Raw genomic sequence first — 26,770 nt, forward strand, 5'->3', positions numbered from 1 at the left:
CAGGTTTTGTCACCTTGTTTCTACTCAGAAATAGCATAAAAATGTAACAGACATCCTCAGCAATCTCTCTCCTTACACAGAGGGATCTAAATTAGGTGCAAGGATTGGATGAGGTGGGAACTATTATTATTTCCTAGGGAACAGAGCTTTTCTTTGCAAACTCTCATAGTTGGCAGCAGCCACATGCTGCCTCCCTGTCCCCAAGCACCTCCCCTGTCCTTTGAGGACTGCGGTCTTGCTGCAGTCCCCTTTTACCTCCAAGTCTGAAAAGAGTGGACAGTGATGTCACCAGGGAATTTCTCAGAGTAGTGGGATTAGAGGTGATCCTTATTTTTATATACATTTTTCTACATTTTCTTAATTTTCTAAAATGAAAAAAATATATTTTTGTAATCAGAAAAAAACTTTAAAAATTCACCCAAGGTACATCACACACACACATTAAAATACAAAATAGTTAAGCAGCAGCAATTTTTCCGAGAAATTTCAATCTTATGATCTTACCTCTTAGAAGAACCAGAGTTGTTCCTGAGACTGATGACCATGCCATGCCCTCATTGCCCAGGAAATATTGATGGCACCAAGTGACAAGGACACTGAGTGGCATAACGGTGAAGCTCAGGCTTTCAAGTCACAGAGATATGGTTTAAACCTTACATCACGTCCTTGCTAGCTGTATAGATTTGGCAAGTTACTCAGCCTCTTTGGTTTTGATGTTCTTTGATGAAAATAGAAACCAACATACACCATATAGAGCTGTGAGATTACGAGAGAGAGAGAGCATCATGCGTTTTGTGGAGATCCTGTCACATAGCAAAGGCTTACTATGTACTAGATATGGTGGAAATTGCCATTGTTTTCCTATAGCTCTTTGATCCAGGATTCTTTGTACTGACCATTGAAAAGAGGGAGAGAAGAAGATTTATTTCACAAATATGTAATAAGAAAAGCAGGAGATCTAACTAGATCTTGTGGGCCCCCCAAAACAGAAACACCAGGAGCTAATGTCATGTGGCTCATGGTGGCAGAGCCTGGATTAGGAAGCACAGTGCTCTTTACACCATGGCATTGTGGCAAGGTGACACCTTGTTTTTATTTAGTATATTCAGAGAAGTAATGTTCCCTTAATTCTTTGAGTTGTTTTAGCTGTTAATTTAAAGTCCAGAATAGTCAATTAAAATTAGTAAAATTATGTCATTATGGATATTTGATTAGAAGATGGCCTTTTAAAAATATGTTTTTTAAAAAAGTTTCCTCATTGCTTAGTTTGATTTTAATTATATCTCATAATTTAAAAAGAGGACAGCATCTACCTGAGAATATAAGTTAATGGGAGATGCCTAATTTAACCATTTTGCATAGATCAAATTTACCCATGTTTTATATACATAATACAGTATGGATGATAGGTTCATTATTAACATCATTCTTTTTTTTAATTTTTTTTATCTCAAATTCTGTGGGTACAAATATTGTTGGGGTTACATATCTTGCCTCTGCCCCCCTCCCCACCCTGCTCTGCCAGAGCTTCAAGCGTGTCCAGTCTCCAAGTGGTGTGCCCTGCACCCACTGTGAAAGTGGGTACCCTTCCCCTTCTCCCCCCTTCCACCTGTCCACCATTAACAATTTTTTTTTTTTTAGACATTTTGGTTACATTGTGTTTATTCGCCTCTCCCTAAAAAGGGATAGAGGTAATCCTTTCCCCCTACAATGCTCATCACATCCTTAAGATTTGGTCCCCCCCCCATATCCCTGTTGAACACTACAATTTTTTGAACACCATAGTTTTAGTCTGTCAGTACCAATTTGATGGCGAGTAGATGTGTAGCCCATTTTCCAGTTCTTGTGTCGTCTCGCTTTGTATTGCAGGCTTAAGCTTAATCCAAGATAGCATAAACGGTGCTACTTCACTATCGTTTCTTAGGATTGAATAGTATTCCATTGTGAGTATATACCACATTTTAGTTATCCATTCATGAATTGACAGGCACTTGGGTAGTTTCCATGACCATGCAATAGTGAATTGTGCTGCCATAAACATTTGGGCGCAGATGTCTTTATAATAGAGTGACTTATGTTCTTTTGGATAGATGCCTAACAATGCTATTGCTGGGTCAAATGGTATTTCTATTTCTAGTTGTTTGAGATATCTCCAAATTCTTTTTCAGAAAGGTTGCATTAATTTGCAGTCCCACCAGCAGTGTAAGAGTGTTCCTGTCTCTCCGCATCCTTGCCAGCATTTGTTGTTTTGGGATTTTTTGATACAGGCCATTCTCACTGGGGTTAGGTGGTATCTCATTGTGGCTTTGATTTGCATTTCTCTAATGATTAGAGATGTTGAACATTTTTTTTTATCTGTTTGCAGGCCATTATTCTGTCTTCTTTGGAGAAGTTTCTGTTCATTTCCATTGCCCATTTCTTGATGGGGTTGTTTGATTTTTTTCTTGTTTATTCTTTTAAGTTCTAGATAGATTCTTGTTATTAGACCTTTATCGGAAGTGTAGAGAGCGAATATTTTCTCCCATTCTGTGGGTTATCTATTTGCTCTAATGATCATTTCCTTGGCAGTGCAGAAACTTTTTAATTTGATCAGATCCCATTTGTTTATTTTTGCTATGGCGGTGATTGCCTTGGGGGGTCTTCCTCATAAATTCTTTGCCTAGACCAATATCTGATAGGGTTTTCCCAACATCTTCTTCTAGGATTCTTAAAGTTTCATGTCTTAGGTTTAGGTCACTCCATCTTGAGTGAATTTTTGTGAGGGTTGAGAGGTTGGGGTCCTGATTTGCTCTTCTGCATATTGCTAACCAGTTTTCCCAGCACCATTTATTGAAGAGAGAATCTTTTCCCCATAGTATATTTTTGTCTGCTTTATCAAAGATTAGATTACTGTATACAGATGGTTTGATCTCTGGAATCTCAGATCTATTCCAGATATCTATGTTTCTGTTCTTGTGCCAGTACCAGGCAGATTTTACTATTATTGCCTTATAGTACAGCTTGAAGTCAGGAAGACTGATCGCTCCCAGTTTGTTCTTTTTACTTAAGACTGCTTTGACTATGTGTGGTTTTCTCTGGTTTCATACAAAGCGAAGGATTATTTTTTCTATATTTGTAAAGAATGCTAGTGGTATTTTGATGGGAATTGCATTGATTCTGTAGATCACCTTAGGTAATATTGACATTTTAACAATATTGATTCTTCCAAGCCATGAGCATGGTAGATTTTTCCATCTGTTTAAATCATCTGCAATTTCTTTTTTTAGTGTTTCATAGTTCTTCTTGTATAAATCTTTCATATCTCTCATTAGATATACTCCTAGATATTTAATTTTCTTTGGAGCTATAGTAAAGGGTATTGCGTTTTTGATTTGAGTTTCTGCTTGATGGTTTTTGGCATATATGAATGCTTCTGATTTGTGTATATTGATTTTATACCCTGAAACTTTACCAAATTCATTTATCAGATCTAGAGTCTCTTGGATGAGTCCATGGGGTTTTCTAGATATAATATCATATCATCGGTGAAGAGTGAGAGTTTGATCTCATCTGACCCAACTTGGATGCCCTTAATACCTCTCTCATGCCTGATTGCTATAGCTAAGACTTCAAGCACTATGTTGAATAGAAGGGGAGAAAGTGGGCATCCTTGTCTAGTTCTGGTTCAAAGGGGGAATGATTTCAATTTTTCCCCATTTAGAATGATGTTAGCCACTGGTTTGTCATAGATGGATTTGATAAATCTATGCCTATTTTTTAAGGGTTTTTTTTTTTTATCATAAAGGTATGTTGGACTTTATCAAATGCTTTTTCTGCATCTATTGACAGAATCATATGGTCTTTGTTCTTGACTTTATTTATAAAGTGGATTGCATTTATAGACTTGCGTATGTTGAACCAGACTTGCATGCTAGAAATAAACCCCACTTGGTCATGGTGAATTATTTTTTTGATGTGCTGCTGAATTCTATTTGCTAAAATTTTGTTTAGGATTTTTGCATCTATATTCATGAGGGATATTAGTCTGTAATTTTCCTTTTTTTTGTTGCATCCTTTCCTGGCTTTGGTATCAAGGTGATATTGGCTTCGTAGAATGAGTTAGGAAGGATACCATCCTTCTCAATGGTGTGGAATAGTTTCTGTAGTACAGGTATGACTTCATCCTTGAATGTTTGGTAGAACTCTGGGGTGTAGCCATCTGGCCCAGGACTTTTCCATTTGGGGAGGTTTTTAATTATTGCTTCAATTTCTGAGCTTGTGATTGGTCTGTTCAGGAACTCATTTTCCTCCTGGGTGAACTTAGGGAGGTTGTGTGATTCCAGAAATCTGTCCATTTCATCTTCATTCTGTAGTTTTTGGGCATATGGATTTCTATAGTAGTCAAACATAATGTTTTGTATTTCTGTGGAGTCTGTTGTGATCTCTCCTTTTTCATTTCTTATTGAGGTTATTAGAGTCCTTTCCCTTTGAGTTCTTGTCAGCCTAGCCAGAGGGCTGTCAATTTTGTTGATCTTTTCAAAAAACCAGCTTCTGGTTTTGTTGACCTTACATATAATTCTCTTATTCTCCATTTCATTTAGTTGAGCTTCGATCTTAGGTATTTCTTTTCTTCTGCTAGGATTGGAATTGGTTTGCTCTTCTTTTTCCAATTCCTTGAGTCTATTCATTAGGTTGTAGGTGTCTAATCTTTCTGTTTTTTGGATGTGAACATTCATTGCTATTAGTTTTCCTTTCAGATATGCTTTTGCTGTATCCCAAAGGTTTTGGTAAGATGTGGCTCCGTTGTCGTTTTGATCGAAGAAATTCTTGATTTCCCTCTGAATTTCTTCCTTGACCCAATAGTCATTCAACAGTAGGTTGTTTAATTTCCATGACTTAGTGATGTGGTGTGTATTTCTGTTAGAGTTGAACTCTAATTTTATACCACTATGGTCAGAGAAGACACAAGGTATTATTTTTATTTTCTTGAATTTTTTGATATCTGCTTTGTGGCCTAGTATGTGATCAATTTTTGAGAAGGATCCATGGGCTGCTGAGAAGAATGTAAATTCAACTTTATTTGGGAAATGTTCTGTATAGACCTGTCAGACCTTTTTGTTCAATATCTTTGTTTAGGTTCCTTATTTCTTTACTTAATTTCTGTTTGGAGGATCTATCCAGTTCATTTAGGGGTGTATTGAAGTCCCCTGCTACTATGGCAGTATTGTTTAGGGTGGTATTTAGCTCCAACAAGGTTTGTTTTATGTAATTGGGTGCTCCTGCATTGGGAGCATAAATATTAAGAATTTTTAGGTCTCCTTGTTGGGTCTTCCCTTTCACCATTATGAAGTGGCCTTCTTTATCCTTTTTAACTTTTGTTAATTTAAAACTAATGTTGTCTGCGAATAATATAGCAACCCCTGCTTTCTTTTGACTTCCGTTTGCTTGGATGATAGTTTTCCATCCCTTGATCTTCAGCCGGGAGGCATCTTTATGGTTTAGGTGTGTTTCCTGTAGACAGCAAATACTAGGCTTGTGGAATGTTATCCACTTTGCCAGCCTATGTCTCTTCAGAGGACAGTTTAAACCATTTACGTTTATTGAGAGGATTGAAATTGGAGGAAGATTTCCATTCATATTGATGGGGGAAGTCCTGTTGCTTTGACTTAGAGCTTGAGTCATCATGAAGTTTGAGATCTAGACTTTAATTCATTGACGATTTCATTTTGAGGAGTGTCTATTGCCCTGTTCACTGTGGAAGGCAGGTCTGAGAATTTCCTATAGTGCTGGTCTGGTCTTTGCATATTCCTTCAGCAATTGCTTGTCTGAGAAGGATTTTATTTCACCCTCATAGATGAAACTTAATTTTGCTGGATAAAGAATTCTAGGTTGGGCTTTGTTCTGTTTTAGAAAATTAAGGATAGGCACCCACTCCCTCCTGGCTTGTAAGGTTTCAGATGAGAAGTCTGTGGTTAGTCTGATAGGCTTTCCTTTGTAGGTTATTTGTTGTTTATGCCTTGCTGTACGGAGGATTGTTTCTTTCACATTTACTTTGGTCAGCTTAATAACCACATGACGAGGTGATTGCCTATTCGCATTGTGTCTCCCAGGAGTTCTGTGCGCTTCTTGAATTTGGATATCCAGATTTCTAGCTAGGCCCGGCATATTTTCCTCCAGTATGCTGTAGAATCAGTTTTCTAACCCTTGTGAATGTTCCTCTTCCCCTTCTGGAATGCCAATCATTCTGAGGTTCGACTTTTTTACATAATCCCATACTTCCTGAAAGCTTTGATCTTGTCTCTTGTTTCTGTGCACCCTTTCTTCCTCTGATTTGTTTAGCGTGAAGTATAATCTTCAAGCTCTGAGATTCTTTCCTCAGCATGATCTATCCTGCTTTTGAGACGTTCCACTGTGTTATGGAGTTCCTTGAATGTTTCCTTCATTGCTAGAATTTCTGCTTGGTTTCTCTGAATTACTTCTATATCTTTGGAGAATTTTTCATTCATTTCCTGGATTGTTCTTGTGGTTTCTCTATGTTGGGATTCTATTTTCTCTTTGATTCCTTTGAGCTTTCTAAAAATCCATATTTGGAATTCTTCCTCTGTTAGTTTAATCATATCATGTAAATGAGTATTTTCTTTGGAGGTGAATTTTCTCTCTGATATTTCATGGTTCCTGATGTTTTTCACTGGTTCTGCCTCATCTGGGTACTTTGTTGAGGACCAGAGGTACTGGAAGTTGATTATAAGCTGTGTACTTGGGTTCCAAAGGAATGATCCTTGGAAGACCTGGGGAGGATGTGTTCTGGTCCTATATTGTCTCTCCCAAAGGTTCTTCGGGTCCTCAGGAATAGAAGCCTCCTTTGCTTCTCTGCCTTGCTAAGACAGGCTCTATTCTCTGGGCACAGAATGCTAACCACTGGGTGCAGCAAGATACTGCTCAGGTGCAAACTTGTGAGATAGCTGCCGAAAAAAGCACCACTCTCAACTTTCCACCCTTATAAATTCAGCTTTCAAGGCCACCTGCCCGGTTAGGGCAGAGGGGAAGACCGAGTTTACTACCAGTGCAGCCCTCCCCAGTGTTTTCATGCTAAGGAGTGGCTCGGTGGAGCTGGGAAGCAGCTGCTGGGTTCGGACCCTCTCCCACTTGCTTCTGCTTCAGCAGAGGGCTGGGAGCTCAACAAGTTGGCTTCTCTGGAGGCCCAAACAGCTCAGCCAGTTTAGGGTAGAAGAGGTGCCAGAGGAAAGCTTGAGCGGTGCCCCCCATAGCGTCTCCAAGCTACAGGGCAGTGTGGCAGTGCTAGGAAGTGGCTGCAGGGTTTGGACCTTTTCTTCTCCTGCTACTGGTTTAGTGGGGTTCTGACGGTTCAGAGAGGTGCCTTCTCCAGCCGCTTGAAGAGTTTGTCTGGTTTAGGGAAGTAGGGATGTCTGGCAAACTCCCCCAGCGCGGTCCTCCACAGCTTCTCCAAGCGCGGGGGTAGGGTAGCGGGGCGGGGGAGCGGGCACAGAGCTGGGCCCTTCTCCCTACCCACTACCACTTCAGTGGTGCTGTGGGCTCAATAGGCTGTCCTCTCCTGAAGCAGGAACAATTCAGCTGGTTTGGGACAGTGGGAAAGCATGGAGAACATCTCCCGCGTGGCTCTGCGTGGAATGTCCAAGCCGCGGGGGCTGGGTGGCAGGGCTAAGGAGTAGGTGCTGGGTTCAGATCCTTCCTGGACTCCCCACTGATTCAGTGGGGTGCTGTGTAGAATTCAAAATGCTGCCTGCTTCAGACTCCCCTCCAAACCGCTTGTCTACCCACATTGCCACCTCCCATCAACTTCAGGCAGTTCCCTGCCTGTGTGGGCGTGGGGACCAGTGGGGAAGGGATCGTCTCCCTGTGTGGGGGAGAAGGGGTGCCTCCTCCGGCCAGCCCGTGGGGCAGCTGGCGTGCGGCTGGCCTCCCTCCTCACTATACTTCCGACTCCCCAGGTTTTGTGAAAGAATTTTGGTTCACCTTTAATTGTTGTCCACGATTTCCATATCCCAGTGTCTCTTTGCAGTCCTGCAAATCTGCTCCAGAGTAGGTGCAGATGGTCCACGTGTGGTTGTCTGTCCTCTTCACCCATCACCCGAGAGCCGAGAGTCAAGAGGTCAGCCCCATTCTGCCATTTTCCCCCCAGCCAACATCATTATTATTAAACAAATGGCATTAGAATAATACAAAATATGTATTTTATTTTGTAAATGCTTGAACAGTTCAAAGAAAATAATAAGTTAAACTGGGTGTTCATCCTTATACAAACAACAGCATACTGAATGAACATTCCCAACCCTGCCGTGTTTCTGAAAGTCCAGTTTAATAAACTAGCCATCAGCCTTAATATTAATCTCTCTTCTCACAGAGGTTCATTGCTGAAGCAATGGGAAGAACGAACTCCGAGGTCTCTTACTTTAGGAAAGTAAGAGACCTTTGTTCTGTTTTTGGCGGTCAACTAAGTTTAAATATTAAGAAAATCAAATATAAAAATCTGTTGTAATAATATTTTTTATAAATCTCAGTTAGGGAAGGCTTTCTAGGGATGTCATAAACCTAGCAACAATAAAAGAAAAATAACAATCAAATTTGCCTCTTCTAAAATTTAAATTTCTTTCTTAATATGTACGTATAAGAATATAAAATACAAACTGGAGGCACATTTGCAGTATATATAACCTACAAAGAATTGATATCCCTATTGGTATAAGTTGGCAATGAACACTAACAGAGAATTCAGAAGACTTGAAAGACAAATGGCTCCAAAAGAACTAAAAAGAGCTTCACTAATAATAATAGAAATGCCAATTAAAAATGAGGTGTACTTCACCTGACATACTGCAAAGGTGAAAATAAAAATAATGCCAGTGATTCAGTGCCTGAGGCATTGGGAGAAGCTCTGTCATATGCCATTGGTAGGACTCTGACTTGATACAACCTTTCTGGGGAGCAGAGCCACCCTCTGACAAGATACACCCACCTTGGACTTTCATTTGAGTAAGAAACGTATATTGTGTTTGTGCTATTATGTATTTTGAAGTATATATGTTATAGTAGTATAATCTACCCTAGCTATTATAAACTCTTACTGGTTTTCTTTTGTGTATGAAATTGCATAATAGTCTCTACTAGATTAAAATTGATTTTTTAAAAAATAGATATGCTAAATGCTAACTGTTCTCATCACCAGTAAGTATGTTTTGCCTTTTGTTATGATTTACAACAATGCATAGCATTTATGAATTGTTTGGCTATATGGACCATATATTTAAAATTATAAAATTTGTAAATTCTTCAGCAATGACACCTATATAAATTTGTGCCAAAAAAATAATAACCACACAACTGCCAAAGGCTATATCTACAAATATGTTTATTGAAGAAATGTCAGTAATAACAGAAAGGGAAGAGATTAATTAAATTATGGCATATATAAAAAACTGAATACTACATTGCATAAAAATGGATGATACAGTTTTATAGTGTTGATATAAAAGAATGTATAATAGATATTTCTAAATGAGAAGAATCAGGACATAGAAATACGTGAGAGGCATAATTACCTGATATAAAATCTTACACAAATTAATATATAAACATGTACTATAGAAAGGGAGCATGCTTATCAAAATGTTTATAATGATTACTTCTGGGCTTGAGGGCATTTTCCACTTTTTTGGTATTCTTTCCTATAGTGTTAGGATTTTTTCCCCACTGAGAATGAATTATTTTTCTAAGATAAGAAGCTATGTATCTCACTCACATCCATGAAAATCAACCTAAAATAATTTGAATACTAACAATTACTCCATGCAGAGCTTGCTTAGAAAATCTGATTCCCCTTATTCCTGGGCACATGGCCGTGCTACCTTTCCCAACCCCCTTTGCAGGTAGGTAGGTGTAGCCATATGACTATTTCTTTCCAATGAAAGTTGAGTGGAAGCGATGAGTACGACTTCTGGGGAAAGGCTTTAAGAAGATGATATACCACCTCCAAGTTCTCTTTCCCATTCCTGCCACTGGATGTGGATGATAAAAAGGCTTAGGATGATGGTGGGCACGTGCCATGGGACAGAAGGAACTTGCTCCATGGTCACCACCTGCAGGACAGCCACCCTCTGACAAGATACACCCACCTTGGACTTTCATATGAGTAAGAAACATGTATTGTGTTTGTGCTATTATGTATTTTGGAGTACTTATGTTGTAGTAGTGTAATCCACCCTAGCTATTATAGACCCTTACTCGTTTTCTTTAGTAGCATGAAATTGTATAATAGTCTCTGCTAAATTAAAGTTAATTTAAAAAAATCAGATCTGCTAAGTGCTAACTGTTTGCATCACCAGTGAAAATTTTCTGTCTTTTGTTACCATTTACCACAATGCATAGCATTTATGAATTGTTTGGTTGTGTGAAATAAACCAATAATATGCTGGTCTCAGTTGAGAATTGCTGTTAGAGGTATGAGATGTTTTCAGGTGTGAGAATGTGCAATTGCTTTAGTGAAAACTATGATGCATAACCTAAACTTTTAGGATTTTTCAAGTGAATTTTAGCATTGCTTAACTTTTTTTTACATTTTAGAAAACTCTCTGTAAAACATTCTGAAAATCTCCCACGTAAGAACAGATGTCATTTGACACAACTTTATATACTTGAGGCCAGTGGAACTATGCATCCTAAGTAATGAGAAATATTAGTTTTGAATTCCTGAAAACACATTGAGGTTTGTGAAGTATGGAAAGCAGATTTATCAACTAAATTAGACCTTGCACAGTGGAAAGCTGGCAACATTCTAGTTTTGGCAGTGCGTTTTGTCCAAGGTCCAGATATCATACTTTATTATACACCGTATATTCTTGACCTGGATGAGAGACAGACGTCTCTAGAACATCTGTCTCTCATTACCCGAAGGAGCTAGTCCTGGGAAAGACTGATTATATTCCTTCATGCTTATTTTCAAACCAAATTGATCAATAATTTAGAATTTCATAATGTTTCCATTAGCAGTTTTTAATGTTTTTATTTTCTTATATTCCAAATGCACACTTTTAATGAAACTGCTTGTTACCAGAGGAGGTGGACGTTGTGCTGGTCTTATGCCTACTAGCAGACAGACCAAACTGCTGCTGACAAAGACAGACTCAAGTTTGGTTACTTCACAGTTGTGGCTGTTCCTAAGGAAAGAAACATCTCTTTTATAATAGAGTACAAAATATATATATTTTTGTTTTCCTGACAGGTTCCAAAATAACAGATAAGAATGCGCTTTTCAATTCTAAAAGGTGGCCAGGTGTGGTGTGGCTCATGCCTGTAATCCTAGCATTTTAGAAGGATGAGGCAGGAGGATTGCTTGAGGCCAGGAGTTTGAGATCAGCCTGGGCAACATGGCAACACCTCTTCTCTAAAAACACTTTAAAAATTAGCTGAGCATGATGGCTCATGCCTATATTCTCAGCTACTTGAGAGGCTGAGGTGGGAGGATCACTTGAGCTCAGGAATTCGAGGCTGCATTGAGCTATGATGGTGCCACTGCACTCCACCATGGGTGACAATGTGACCTGGATGAGATTTTTTTATCTCAAAAAAAAATCACATTAAGGCATTTTCCTAGAACTTTACAAAACTCAAATATCACTACCAATTTTAACTAATCAGATACTTCAAAAGTGCTATTTACATTTAATAGGTAGAAAAATGGAAACTATTTTAAAAATTATTTTGACATGAACATATTATAACAGGATGAGGAATTGATCTCAAGAATTCCAGTCAAGAAATTGCCAGAGACCCTATCACCATTGAGGTGATATGGGGAATATAGTTCATTTGGCATATGTCCTCTTTATTGGGTTTTCATTTTCCTACAAAAATTTCCCTAGCATATTTTAGTAGCTGCTGGGTTCATTTGAAAGCTCATAAATTAATAATAGATTAAAAGGATTAAAATCACTCTTCCCTTGGCTCTCATTCCTGCGTGAATGAATTGCCTATATGAATGTAATCCAAATTTGGAAATGGTGGAAGCCAGAAAAAATAAGAACCACTGGGAAAGAAAGTCAAGGGAAAAGCCAAGCTTGAGTGAGAATTATACTTGTGATTTTGCTACAAACATTTTTGCTGGAACATTTGGATAACTGTAGAAAAAAAAGTACATAGTTTTTTCTTTTGGGTCCCACTAGAGAGTGATTGATATCAATGTCAAACTACATAGGGTTTTCTTTATAACTGTAGCTGTAGACACTACCAGACAGGGATTTTTAAACCATTTTGTGCCTGAATACCTTTGTCTGGGGAAGTTTCTCAGAATAATGTTTTTAAATGCATAAAATAGAATAAATAGCATACTAGTTTCCTATTGCTGCTGTACCAAATTGCTACAAACTTAGTGAATTAGAAAATACAATTTTATTCATTACAATTAGTTCTGGAGGTCAGAAGTCTGATAGAGGTCTCACTGGGCTAAAATTAAGGTGTTGACAAGGCTGCATTCCTTTTTGGAAGATCTAAGAGAGAATGCCTTTCTTGGCTTTTTCCAGCTTCTAGAGGCCACCCACATTCCTTGGCTCAGGGTCCCCTTTTTCCATCTTCAAAGTCTGTAAAGGCAGATCGAGTCCTTTGCACAACCCCCTCCCTGACCACAGTTGGGAAAGGTTCTTTGCTTTTAAGAATGCATGGGATTAGACTGAGCCCACCTGAACAATGCGGGCCAATCCCCCCACTTCAGCTTCCTTAACCTTGATCACATTTGCAAAGCCCCTTTTGCCCTTTACAAGATACATTCACAGGTGCTGGGAACTAGGGTGTGGGCTTCTTTGGGAGCCATTATTCTACCTAATAGAACTGTGGATTAAATAATTATGTGGAAATCATTAATAAAAATATATTTTTAAGAATTGTGATATAGTAACATATGTTTGTCTTTATTAACACATTAAATAATAAAATCTAGAATGAGTCTAACAATGTCCATACATTTTAAATAGTTATGAGCATAAATGATTTTGCAATATATCAGTAACAACTGTGACAACTGTAATGAGGTATGAAAATATCTGTAATTAATTTTGATTGGTGACAGAGTCCCAGAAATTACAACTATTATTATAGTTTATTGTTTATATTTGTAATTGTAAGAAGTATTAAATTTTAGCTAGCAATCAGAAAAGTAGAGATCTATTTTTTTTCCCCCATTCAAGATCACAGAACCTTTTCCAGATTAAGAACCTCTGCTCTAGGCTGGGTGTGGTGGCTCACACCTGTAATCCTAGCACTCTGGGAGGCCGAGGAGGGAGGATCACTCAGGCTCAGGAGTTTGAAACCAGCCTGAGCAAGAGTGAGACCCCATCTCTACTAAAAATAGAAAGGAATTAATTGGCCAACTAAAAATATATAGAAAAATTTAGTGGGGCATGGTGGCGCATGCCTGTAGTCCAGCTACTCAGGAGGCTGAGGCAGAAGGATTGCTTGAGCCCAGGAGTTTGAGGTTGCTGTGAGCTAGGCTGATGCCATGGCACTCTAGCCCGGGCAACAGAGTGAGTCTCTGTCTCAAAAACAATAAAAAATAAAAAAATAAAAAAAATAACCTCGGCTCTAAGTGTCAGGGGTCAAATTGGGTAGTGGGTGTGGGCCAGGAGGGTGGTTTCTAGAGGTGGGAGAAGCAAGGACCAATCAGCGGAGGGACTGCAGGAAAAGGCAGAACACCTGATAAACATTTGGTAGTATCCCACACCTCCTGTGAACCCTCCCCAGGACCAGGCCAATTAAAGGAAACCACCTGGGCGTCCTCCACGTCTTTCTCCACTCATGGAGACTGACCCGTTCTTCTCTCTGAAATGTATTTTCACTTTGGATAGCTTCCTTCTTTACTTTTATTTTGTACAGTTTCTTTCTTTACCATAAAAAACTGTTTGTGTGGGATTGGTTTGTATTTGTGATCACCCGGTCCTCAGCTCAACTTGGTACCAGCACTCACTCTTGACACTGGGAAGCAGGGACCAGGGAACGTTAAGACAGACCTAACATTTGGTGCTGAAACCTGGGAAGGAAACGTCCTGCAAACTCTGGTAAGGTAAGATGAATGACGTGTGTCTGCTGGAGGCTGCTTTGTTGCACTGTCTTTATGGCATCTTGCTGCCCTGAGTTTGGTCCCCTGAGTTTTCGGAACCTCTGTTTCTCTTCCCTATCTCCACTGTTCGTTTGGTAAATTACAAGCTCCCTGTGTATTCCAGTTTCGCTTTGCTTATTCCTTTTCTGGTACTTCCCAGTCACCCTACCTCCTTACTGGGAAAAACTGTACTCTGTATGTTGCAACCTTTGTTTTGCTGCATTCTACCTTTTCTCCTCTAGCCTTTGTGCTTTTTCAGTTGCACCAACCTTGACTTTGCAAATTTTGGCCACTATTGCCTTGTTGACTTCATTACAGGAAAAGGGAAGGTGGAAACCTTGTGCTTACTAGTTCTCAGCCAGGCCTAGGGAAGCCTCCATGTCTAACAGAAAGCCTGTTCAGAAATGGGGGGAGGTTCCCTATATTCAAGCTTTCATGGCCCTTTATTAGGAGCCTGACTTGAGGGATGGGCGCAGGATGTGCCTAGCCTATGCAAGTTCCAGGCACCAGGAAAGTGTGCCAGACATCCCAGATGAGCCTTTTTTAGCCACACCCAGAAGTCCTTCATGCCACCATGAAGCCTCCTCAGTCCCCGATTCTGGGGGCTGGGGGAGGGGAGGGGGGGAGGGTGTCCTGCCAGCTTTCTGGGACAGGATTTCAGCCATCATTTGCAGACTGGTGAGGTTGTATCACAAGAAAATAACAAGGCCGACCAGGAGGCCAAGAGGGTGATAAGGGAGAAAAAATTTGTATCCGTGGTGTTGCTGGTTTGACCCACACCATTGGAAGTACAAGATAGGCAGATCTATTCGAAGAGGAAGGAGAACTGGGCCAAGGAAAAGGGATATTCCTTTTCTCCCACAGGATGGTGTGAGCAGGAGGGAAGGCCCTTCATCCCTTCTGATATCTCTCTGAAGGTGGTCTCTAACTTCCATCAGGCCTTCCACGTGGGGGCTATGTCTTTAAGGATTCTGTTAGAAAAAATGGTAGTTATCTGAGGATTAGACAAGTTGGTCAAACAGGTAACTGCTTCATGCTGTGTATTCAGAACAACCCACATGGGAGTCCAACTGCCTCGATTGTTGGAACTGGTGCAGTGGCAAGGCAGATATCAGGGGGAAAGCTGGCAATTGGAGTTTACTGTAATGAATCGGTGCAGAGGATATAAATACTTAGTGTCAGTAGATAACTTCTCAGAATGGGTTGAGGCTTATCCAACCCATACAAAGAAGGTGACAGAGGTATGTGAAATATTGCTAAGAGATCATACCTCACTTTTCCTGAAACTTCAGAGTGATAATTGTTTGGCTTTTACATCTAAAATAACACAGGGATTGACTACTGCCTCAGGAGATTACAATTTGCATATGTCTTGGTGACCACAGGCATTTGGCAAGATCAAGAGAGCCAACCAAACCCTAAAAAAGGACCTTGGCCAATCTGTGCAAGGAGACCAAAACAGACTGAGTGCAAGATCTCCCCATTTCCTTAATGCAAGTTTGCGTCTCTCCCAAAAGGACCCTAAAGCTTAGTCCTTTTGAGATCCTGTATGGCCAGCCATTGCAAGTACAGGTAACTAGAGAACGTGCTGAGGCTAGCTATTTTCTCAAACATGTTACAAATCTTGGCAAAGTCCAACAAGCTTTTTTGGACTATGGACAATATCCTTCCCAGTCCTCAAGAGAAAGGGATTGTCCCTTCCATCCAACAGGGAGACTGGGTATTGTTAAAGGAATGGAAAGAAAGACTTCTGTTAACTAGGAGCCATTATGAACAGGCCCCCTACCAGGTTCTCTTATCCCTGCCCATAAGTGTCAAACTTAAGGGGATTGAGAGCTGGGTACCCATCTCAAGAGTCAAAGTGGAGGACGCCCAGGACCCAGAAACCAATGAAGATGCTGAAACAACAGACACGTACAAGTGTGAGCCAGCCAAAGAGCTCAGATTTCCCTTCAAAAATATTACAACAGTTCTATGTGAGACATATGTTGGCCTGAGGATTCCACCCTGACCCCCACACGACCTACTCCCCTGATACTCCTGGAGCCACTTGACCTCGCTCTACACACCTTCCATCTGTAGCCCTTTTCAGAGGGACCATGGAGCCTAAGAAATATATCATTACTGTTCAGCTTGAAGTAGCTACAGAAGATGGACCCTCATCCCTAACTCCCAAAGATTTTCAAGTTCTATGTCTCTCAGGTGGGAAGGATATGTAGGGATCAAATCTGCAGGTGGTGCATGTAGGCCTGGAGGGCAGTTCATAGGGGTGGAGAAAGAGGTGGAGTGGGAGGGTGAGGGGGGCACAGTCAGGGGAAGGGACTGCAGGAAAATGCAAAACACCTGATAATCATTTGATACTGTCCCACACCTCCTGTAAGCTCTTTCCCAGACCAAGTCAATAAAAGGAAACTACCTGGGGATCCTAAACACCTTTTCACTTTGGGTAGCTTCCTTCTTCACTTTCATTTTGTATAATTTCTTTTCTGTAATAAACCGTGTGGGATTGCTTAGTATTTGTGATCACTCTGTCATTGGCTCAACTTGGTACCAGTACTCACTCTTGACACTGGGAACCAAGGCCCAGGGAACCTCGAGATAGACCTAGCATAAGGAGACATCAAGAAATGAAACATTGATGTTGCCCTGGCAGTGGCAAAAAGGGTACAGACCCTTTGTAAGAGTCATGCAAGTTATCTTGAACAGCAAGCCCAAAGATGGCAGATGAATGAGTTTCTGTAATGCTGGGAAGATCCAATTATCTGCAAGCTCTGCTGTCTCCAGGAAGCTCTCTTAGACATTTCTAGGACATAGTGATAACTTAAATCCTTGTTCTTTTTCTCTGTCAATTTGTCATCTTATTATACATTCCTTTGGGATGCTAGATATTTCTTCTGTATGTTTGTTACTGTCCTGATGAGATTGGAAGCAGAAGTAATAAACACTTTTGTTCTTTTGTGGAGTTTTGAGGGCATTTTTGGGTAATAATCAGTGAATGTTTATGAAGGGATTGGCTAATTAACCCATTAATGATCGCCACTGGACTTACATATTTTAATGAAAATGGCAAATTTAAAAAATGTGTTTGGTTAGCTGAAAGTCTTTTTGAAGTACTTTTCTGAACATGATATATAAAAAGATCCTTGGTCTGAGACTCAGAGGTGTTTTTACTTTTTCTCTTCCACTAACCAGCTGTGTGATCCTGAGCTAGTAATAGCATCTCTCCTGGGTCTTGGGTCCATCCTTCGTAAAATGGAAAGATTGGCTGAGATCATCTCTAAGGTCCCTTCCATCTTTAAGAGTTTGTTAACCAAAGAGTTTAGGTCACCTTCATCAACACTACTAAAGCTTTTAACACTTCATTAGGACTGAATTCAAGTTTCCAGGATTATTTAGTTTTCCCAAGTAGCTTGAGAATTTACATGCCTAAACTGAGAAGGTAAGCTATGATTTTATCAAACATACCCCTAGGAAGATACATTCCCTCTTGTCAAGACTCCTTTGGAGTGATATGCTATCTCTGATCCTGATCCTAGTCAAATCTTTTCACACCCAGATGAAAGAGGGATTAAGCGATAAGATCCTTGGAAAGTTTTTAATACAAGCATGTTGTGCTCCTACAGGTGAGGTGACTAACACCTGTAATCCCAGCACCTTGGGGGAAGCTGAGGTGGGAGGATTGCTTGAGGCCAGGAGTTCAAGACCAACCTGGGCAACTTGATGAGAGCCCTGTCTCTACAAAAAATAAGAAAAATTTACCGGATGTGGTGGTGTGCACCTGTAGTCCCAGCTACTTGGGAAGTTGAGGAAGGAGGATCATTTGAACCCACGAATAGCCCAGGCAACAGAGGGAGACCCTGTCTCAAAAGAAAAAAAATGCCGTCAAGTTTTCAGCAAATTTCTTACAAAAACTATTAATATATCATTTTGATAACTTACCCTAAGCACCCACTGAACAGAGGGCCATGGCAACAATAACCACCAGTGACTCCCTGAAGATTGTAGTGACATTTCCTGGAAGTTCTTGACACTGAGTTGCATTCTTCGTTTTGTCTTTTAAAACTCCAGGTAGAATATTCCACCCCTTACCCTGTCTTCAATTTCTCTCTTCCACTTCACTCTCTTCCTAGCCCTGTTCAGTCCTGTCTGCTCCATAGCACTCCCCTCCCTACAGTGAACCATCCCTTACTTTGATCAGCAGGTGTCTGAGATATGTAAGGCACAGGGCAGGTGTGTGAAGATCAGTGAGAGGACAGGAGCTTATACAAAGTTGGGATCTGCGGGTTCAGCTTCAGATATACACATTCAACTTTAGTTCTACAAGTTCAGCTTCAGAATAAATATACATGAAGATATTTAGACTCAAATGTATCTCTTCCATCTTTTGTTTTGCCTTTCTTGATGTTTGCTAAAAAAATACAATTTATCCATCCATCTACTTTTATTTATTTTTGAGAGAAGGTCTCTGTCTGTTGCCCAGGCTGGAGGACAGTGGCATCATCATACTCCCTGTAACCTGCAACTCCTGGGCTCAAGCCATCCTCCTGCCTCAGTCTCCCGAGTAGCTGGGACTACAGGAGTATACCACCATGCTCAACTAACATTTTAATTTTTTGTTGAGATGGGGGTCTTGCTATGTTGCCCAGGTTGGTCTTGAACTCCTGTCCTCAAGCTATTCTCCTGCCTCGGCCTCCCAAAGTGCTAGGATTACAGGCATGAGCCTGGGGACCGACCGGCTGAGCATACAATCTTTTAATGCATACACAGAAATCTCAAATTTTTAGAAATACAAATTGTATATAATTCTATGAACACCTGAGGATATTTATTTTCAAGACCCATAACTGGAGTCCTTTTCTTGGTGTAATCTTGAAGCCTGTAAATTTCCTTGGCCATGCTAACCCTGGGAACTTTTCTTGCCTTCTAGCTCCAGTTCAGCAGTGATTTGGTGAGATATCTGTGGCAATTACTGTAAACAGAACTTTATCTTACTTTTTCTTCCTTCCCTCACATTGACAAAACACTGTTATCAGTTTTACTTGGGATGGTCAAAAGACCTTGAGAACACTGTACTTCAATCTAAATGTTACAAGAATTTGGCAACTTTCCCTACTGCAATAAATGACTACTCTTTCCTTCCCATTCAGGCTAAAAACCTGAGAGTCAACCTTTACTCCTGCTGTGTTCACACCTCATATCCAGTTTACAGAAATCCTGTGACTCTACTTAAATGAACAGCCAGAAACCAATCACATCTTACTATCTCCAAGGCTACCCCTAGTCTAAGTCATCATGATATCTCACATTAATTAGTGCAATACTCTTTTAACTGGTCTCCTGGCTTCCACATTATCCTCCCTGTGGTCCAGTTTCAACATAGGAGTCGATATGATCCATTTAAAAGTTAAGTCACATCAGCCTACTCCTCTGCCCAAAACCTTTCCGTAGATCCCCATCTTAGAGAAGTCAAGTCCCTTATAAAAAGTCTGTACGTTCCTAGGCCTTCTAGCTCCCTCACCAAGCTTCTTCCCACTCATACCTCATGACCCTATTTCTGTCCACTTCCCTGTTAGGAATGCTCTTTCCCAACATAACTGTATGGCTAGTTACTCCCTTTTTCCTTCTTCACTCAAATGTTACCTCACGGAGGCCTATCCTGACCAGCCTATTTAAGTATGCACATGTCTATACTCTGGTTTCTCTTCAGATCGTATGACTCTTTTGCCTTTTAAATATGCACACGTCTACACACATCTAAGCATCTCCTATTACGTGCTCCAGTTTTCTCCGTAGCATTTAGTATTATTTAATACAGAAGCTCCCAAAGTTGCCACAACTTTCTAGCAAGTTCCCAAGTGATGCTGGTGGTCCAGGGACCACACCTTTGAGAACCACTGCTTCAGGAGAATCTTTTCTTTCAGGTTCTCAATCTTTCTAGTTGGGGTAGGGCTAAACCATACAAACTTCAGGGACCACCTAAAGTGTCTCTTAAAACTTAGAATGCTAAGCCCCAGCCCTAGAGTTTCTGATTGGCTAGGACTGAGTTAGGGCTTGAGAACCACTGGTTATGATATACTTTTATTGTTTGTTTCCTTTCCATTAGAATGTAAACACTATGAGGCAGGGATCTTCTTTTCTGCTGTTTCCTCTTGCAAAGAATAATACCAGGCACATAGTGGTTGTTCAATAAATACATGTTGAATGAATAAATGAAAATTGCTTATCCTAGTGTTACATCAGAAATGTCTCCTAATTTTATCGTCAGATTTTATATTAAAAAATACAAAGTTAAAAAACATCATATAGTTCAGTCCCCTCATGCAAGAAAAGCATTTTAAACATTGGGTCACAGAGACAACTGAGATTTCCTGGCATTTGAGAAATAAATTGTTAACAATTCACACTATTATAGCATTAACAACAATGAACATTTACAGAATGCTACCATGTTGCTAAGCACTCAGTGTACTGTATCTCATTTAATATCACAACAATCTGAGGTGGCTAGTGGCGTCACACTTTACAGAGAAGTGCTGTTTCACCACATAGCCCGATTGCCAGTGGACTCCATGGGTTCCATAGGTCTCCTTCCCTCCATATGTTCTTCTAATTGGGAGTCAACAGGTAGGGTGTGAAATAAAAGGTGATGAGCTTGCTTTTTAGTATCCAGGCATGTTAAGGTTTGAATTAAAATCTGCTGCTTTATAAATTTATCTCTTAAAACACTAAAGCTCATCCTAGCCATTTTTCTATTATAAGAACACTTTAGAGAACTATATGAGAGTACTGGATTTCTAGATGCAAATGGTGAACCCTACAAATGTTTATATATCTTGTAAAAGATATGAAAATGTTTTTTAAGAGGCTAATGTTTTTAGGGGATTGTTTTTTTCGATAATTTAGAATTATTCACATGAATACTCGTTCCACCAAACCCTGTACAACAGCATTGTATTTATGCAGAGAAAAATTGGCACAAATGATTATAAGTTAGTGATTCACTTTTTTTTTCAAATAGTATGTTAGACTAGGTGTCAGTAAACTTTGTCTTAAAGGACAGATAGCAAATATTTCAGACTTGCAAGTCATACAACTCTGTAGTTGTGGAAAGCAATCACAGACAAAACATAAATGAATGGGTACGGTTTTGTTCCAATAAAACTTTATTTACACAACAGGTGGACAGCCCATGGGCCACACCTTGCTGACTCCTTAGTTAAAAGATTCCAATCTTGGTGGCATGAATAAAATGGACCAGATAAATTTCAGGTAAATTGTCCAATTTACTTGAAAAAAAAAAAACCTGTTTCTTACTTTATAGAAACATCCGTATTCCTGTAGCTAAAAATAATGACGTAAAAATGACAGTTTTAGCATGCAAATCAAGACAGACATTTGGCTCTGTGATAAGCTGAATTCGTTAGAAGAATCCTTGTATTTATTTTTCACACAGCACAAATGCAGGTGACACAGTAAGTCCATAATTCCCCACACAACTTATAAACATAAAACCTGGGAATCTAAAAGTCTTATAATCTTCTGCATCATTCACAGCTATCCACCCTATGGAATCTATTCCACAGCAGCAGAGGAGAACCTTAACTTAAAGCACCAAGTTTCCAGGCATTACTACAAATATCTTCTTTTCATTCTCTAATACATGCAGTCAAACTGCCTACGAAGCAAATACCAATTCACCTTAAGCTTCAATGGATAAGGGGAAGCAGTTGGGAAACCAACATTATATTTAACATGAAATAAATTGAATTTTGAACATAATGTCTTTCAGATTCATCTAACAGTTTAGGACATTCATATTTGTTTTATGTTTTGAAAACAAAAACATATCTCTAATCTAAAATATTCTAGCAATCTTTACAGAAGTTAAATTTAGAGTTTTAAAGCAAAGTACTATGGCCTGCTTATCCAAATAGTATTAAAAAAATTCCCCTAATTATATGCAAATTATGATATAAAGCTTATTCCCAATATACATTTTATAGAGGTATGTTTTCATTTTTTGAAGTAAAGATTCAATGGGCACTTTCAGGGTCTTGCTAACATCAGCCCTATATCCACAGAGATGACCGGATCCATGAAATGGACAATGAAAACTGGTTGAGGCTGACGATGAATGCTTCGATAGGAATCTGATATACATAGGTTGCACTGTTATATTCAATGGAACTGAAGTCTTCCTTAATTGACGTTGACAGGCAAATGGACTGTTAGTTTTTTACGCCAAAAATACATGGAACTGCTTGATGTATGCAGGCTTCATTCTCTGCCTGTTGTCAGCAACTTGAGGGCCTTCTGCAGATTCTGTACAGCAGTGCTAACATCCTCGTACTGCAACGCACTGCCGGCATACTTGCAGTATTTCTGAGCTCTGGCAAAGTCCTCTGGGGTTAGACGGATATCCCCTAGAAGGAAAAGAATAATTAAGATACTTATAAAAATATAAAAAGTGTTCTGTTAGTAAATTCTTCTGTTCAAGATTAAAGAAAATAGTTAAGGTTATATAAAAACACAACGGTTTTTTACAGTCCCATATGAATTTTGGTAAATTTTCCTTCATTCTTTTCAATTTTCTTATTATTAATATAAACCACAGATATGCCAATACATAAATAACTTATATAAATATGATTTTCCTTCAGGAAGCAATAAGCAAGGAGTTTTTCCATTTTAGCAAAGTAACTGCAAAAAGAGTTTGTGTGAAATAAGAACATTAGCTTTGGTGTTTTTGCTAGAGTTGCTGAGCCTCTCTTTTCATGGAACAATACACACAGACTAAACCATTCAACCTTTCTTTGAGCTGGAATATAAACATATCCCTCAATAAAAAAAAGGTGAATAACAAAATGTAAAAATTACATGTCGCATACCTTCTTTTTAGCATAAAAATGTTTTACATTTTTGTGTCATCTATTTAAAAAATTTGTAAGCTTTGCCAAAATTTTATAGCACTAAAATACAAAATGAAACATGTAAACAGCCATTACAAATTATTTCTCCAAAATTTATTCTCACCAAGTTTTCTACACATATGCATGATTAATATGTATAGAGTCCAACTAAATAATTTGGGTAAAAAAACACATTAAAATATTTAATCTAAGACATGAATATCTTTGAATATCTATTTCTAAAGACAAAATTAAAAACTGATATTGTACCTTGTCTTTTGAAATAACCACATTTTCTCTGGCAATTTTAATGGGGATACTAAGGAGTCCCAATCCTTTAGACAGGGGCATAAAATGCAATGAGCAAATGATATATTTTAATTCTTTTCATAAATAGAATGACTGTTTAGTTGCTTTTAATTCTGCCATATATATGACCTAAAATTAAAACTTTGAGATACCTTGGTATAAACTCCAAAGTAGATAGCATCTCCAGTTAGGCTGAGACTAAGTTCTGATCCAAATTATTGTTTTCTAAAATTTTCAAAGAGTATCCTAAAGTTTCTAGCTCAGTGTCAGGTACCTATAGGTGCTCAGTAACTTTCATGAATGAATATGAAAAGGTAGTCTTTACTTTAAATTATTTCCCACATTTTAAAATAAAGTTCATATAGAATTAAACATTAATTAAATTTCAGATTTTAAGTAATACACTTATATACTTACATAGTGTAACTAGTACAGGGTACTACATGAAGTAAGCCTTCAAATATTTGTTGAATTAATATTATTTTTAAGATTACATAAAATTTGGTCCTTACTCTTGTAAGAATCAGAGATTACACATTGCAATTTTAACAGAAATCATTTTAATTGCCTTGAATTTTGGTGTTGCTTGGAAAGCAAGCAATATTAATCAATAAACTAGTTAGGCTATAACTAGATATTAAAAAAAAAGACAAACAATGTCTCCACAATTCTACTTTTAGTCTTTTAGTGACTTGGCATTTGTTATCCATTAAAACTCATCAACAATTATCTTGCAGTTCTGTTGACAATTCAGTCAGGCACACTTCAGTTCATTTTTTTTTTCTTGAAAAATGCCTACCAGATTCTTTAATAGTTTTTCAAAGATATATTTAGAGGCTCTAGTCATCTAGATATATATACATACTACCTACGTGAGTGGGACACTTTTGAAAACTAAGTTTACCTTAACTGTTCATTCTGTGCTTTATCATTCTATCCTCTTGTCTCACGACAATCTTTCAAATATACAAGGCATCTGTCCAGAGTTTACCGGAAATGCTGGGAGAAAGCTGTAATACTCAGACTAATCTTATTTTTACAGCATTAGTTTTAGCACTGTTTGTCTGACATATCACTTATCTATTAATAAGATAAAATGTGTACAATGGCAAGAACTTTGTCACTATTTTAGTTTTTATAAATTAAACTTATCCACAGTGATAAAACTATTTTAAAACACAAATGTTGTATTTTTTCAAGAAATAACAATCTCAATATTTATAAAATATAAATGAAAATATTTTAACAGAAAATTACTTAGATACACATAGAGATAGTTAACTTTTGCTATTTTGTAACACATCAGGCTCTCCTTTCTTTTAAAAATACAGAGTAGTCTACAAGTTAATAAAATATAAATTAAAATTTTAAATTTAATAAAAATGATTATGTCATCTGATTATGATTCTTTTAAATTAAATTTGAAATCTCAATAGAGAAAACGCAAAAGACGTAAGAAGGAAAACACATGTTCTGCAACCTGCTTTTTCACTTAGTATGTCTAAGTGATCTTTTCATGTGAAAGCTATCATATTCTTTTTAATATGTGTACAGTATTACACAGTAAAAATGGACCATTATTAATATAACCACTTTCTAAAAATGGGCATTTAAAATCACTCTTTATATTACTATAAACAATGCTGAAGTAAAAGTAACTTTGTAAATACTTGTGCCCATGTCTAAGTATTTCTTTAAGACAGACTCCTAAAAGTGGAATAGCTGGGCCAAAAGGGCCAAAATTATAAGTAGTTATAATTTTGATAGTGACATAATGCTACTAAAAAAGCTTTATCAATTTATATTTTCACCAATAGGATGTAAGAGTTATTCCCCATAACTTCAATAACAGATTATCAATCTTTTATAGTACTTTTGTATCTACTGACATAAAACCAAACTCACTTTAATTTTCAATTTTTCTGATTATTAGTAAGGTTGGGCATCTTTTATACATGCATTGCACATTTACATTACCTATTAATATTTTTGCTCATTTTTTCCTACTGATTTGAGTTTTAGTTATTCATTTGTGTAGGGGCTCTTTATACATGCTCTGGATATTAATGCTTTACTTTTTAAATATCCACTATGGTTTGGATATTTGATACCTTCAAACCTCACATTGAAATTTGATCCCTACTGTTGGAGGTGGGGATTAATGGGAGGTGTTTGGGTCATGGGGTTGATCCCTCATGAATGCATTAATGCCCTGGGGGTGGTGGTGGTGGTGGTGGTGGTGGTGTGGTGGTGCTGAGTGTATGAATTCTTGTTCTGTTAGTTTTAGCAAGAGCTGGTTGTTAAAAACAGCTTGGCACTTCCCCTTTCTCTCTTCCTCTCTTGCCATGCGATCACTTCACATTTCTGTTGACTGCTTCTGTTTGCTTTCCACTGTGAGTGGAAGCAGTCTGAGGCCCTCACCAGAAGCAGATGCTGGTGCCATGTTTCTTGTACAACCTGCAGAACTATTGAGCCAAATAAACCTCTTAACTTCTTTTCTTTACAAATTACCTAGCCTCAGGTATTCCTTTATAGCAACACAAAAAGAGACTTGAACAGTATTAAATATTTCCTCCTGGCTTATTACTTACATTTTAATATAATGGGGAGGGTCTTTTGTTGTATGGAATTTATTACTTTTCATATGCCAAACATGTTAAGACAAAATCAAATGAAACACAAGATAGGTAGCCATCTAAGGTAATTTTTCCCCTGATAGTCAATTGTTGTAACATCACTAGTCACAATGATCCAAATGGCACCTTTATCATTAGTTTAATTCCCACACTGGGTAGCCTAACATATTCTCTATTCTGTTTCATGGATCTAATGCTATTCCTTTTCAGATATTTTCACATTAAATTTCAGATAAAGCTTTTACAGGTAGGCGGGACTCTAGAGAGCAATCTGGAAACTGAGTTTTACAGAGGAATATAGTATTAATTGGGCAGGTTATCTATCTACCAACAGATAAATTATTTTCCACTATTACTTACTCTCCTTACCTTACCACTATTTCCCTCCCACTAAACACACAAACACTCTTAAAACTAGACCTTTAGGGAATCAAAGGTCATCATTGTAACTCTTCATTTTAGGCCTTATAACTCATCCGCTTTTTGCTAAAACCAGAAAAAGTACAATAAATTTAAAGTAACTTATACACTTAAATATAAGTAAATGATATACTACATTTAAATGTATACTAAGCAACATAGTCCCCAGTGCTTGAAGACCTGATCACCTTATCAGCAAAGAGTGCATTGTGCTCCCCTTCAGACAGCACATACTTCTAATCTCTCCATTCCTCTAACTTTTTTTAGATTCTGAACCAACTGTAGATAAATCTTTCTACTGCCAGACCAGTAAGTCAACTGAGTACAGAAGAAACAAAATTTATAAAATTCATACTATACTTAAAGTGATATCACTTGACCCAGGTGATTGGGTG

The 26,770-nt window shown here is 38.3% G+C and overlaps 1 protein-coding gene across 1 annotated transcript in view; it reads right to left on the reverse strand.

Moving 5' to 3' along the window:
- Positions 1–21,241: 21,241 nt before the first annotated feature.
- The window catches only part of VTA1 (vesicle trafficking 1), a 52,537-nt gene continuing 47,008 nt past the window's right edge, over positions 21,242–26,770 (reverse strand). The window contains exon 8 of the mRNA XM_012743284.2: positions 21,242–22,524. Coding sequence (XP_012598738.1) covers positions 22,379–22,524 — 146 coding nt within the window. The 3' untranslated portion in view covers positions 21,242–22,378. The remainder of the gene's footprint in view (positions 22,525–26,770) is intronic.

Source organism: Microcebus murinus, chromosome 5 (assembly GCF_040939455.1).
Source record: "Microcebus murinus isolate Inina chromosome 5, M.murinus_Inina_mat1.0, whole genome shotgun sequence".
Classification (NCBI taxonomy): Eukaryota; Metazoa; Chordata; class Mammalia; order Primates; family Cheirogaleidae; genus Microcebus; species Microcebus murinus.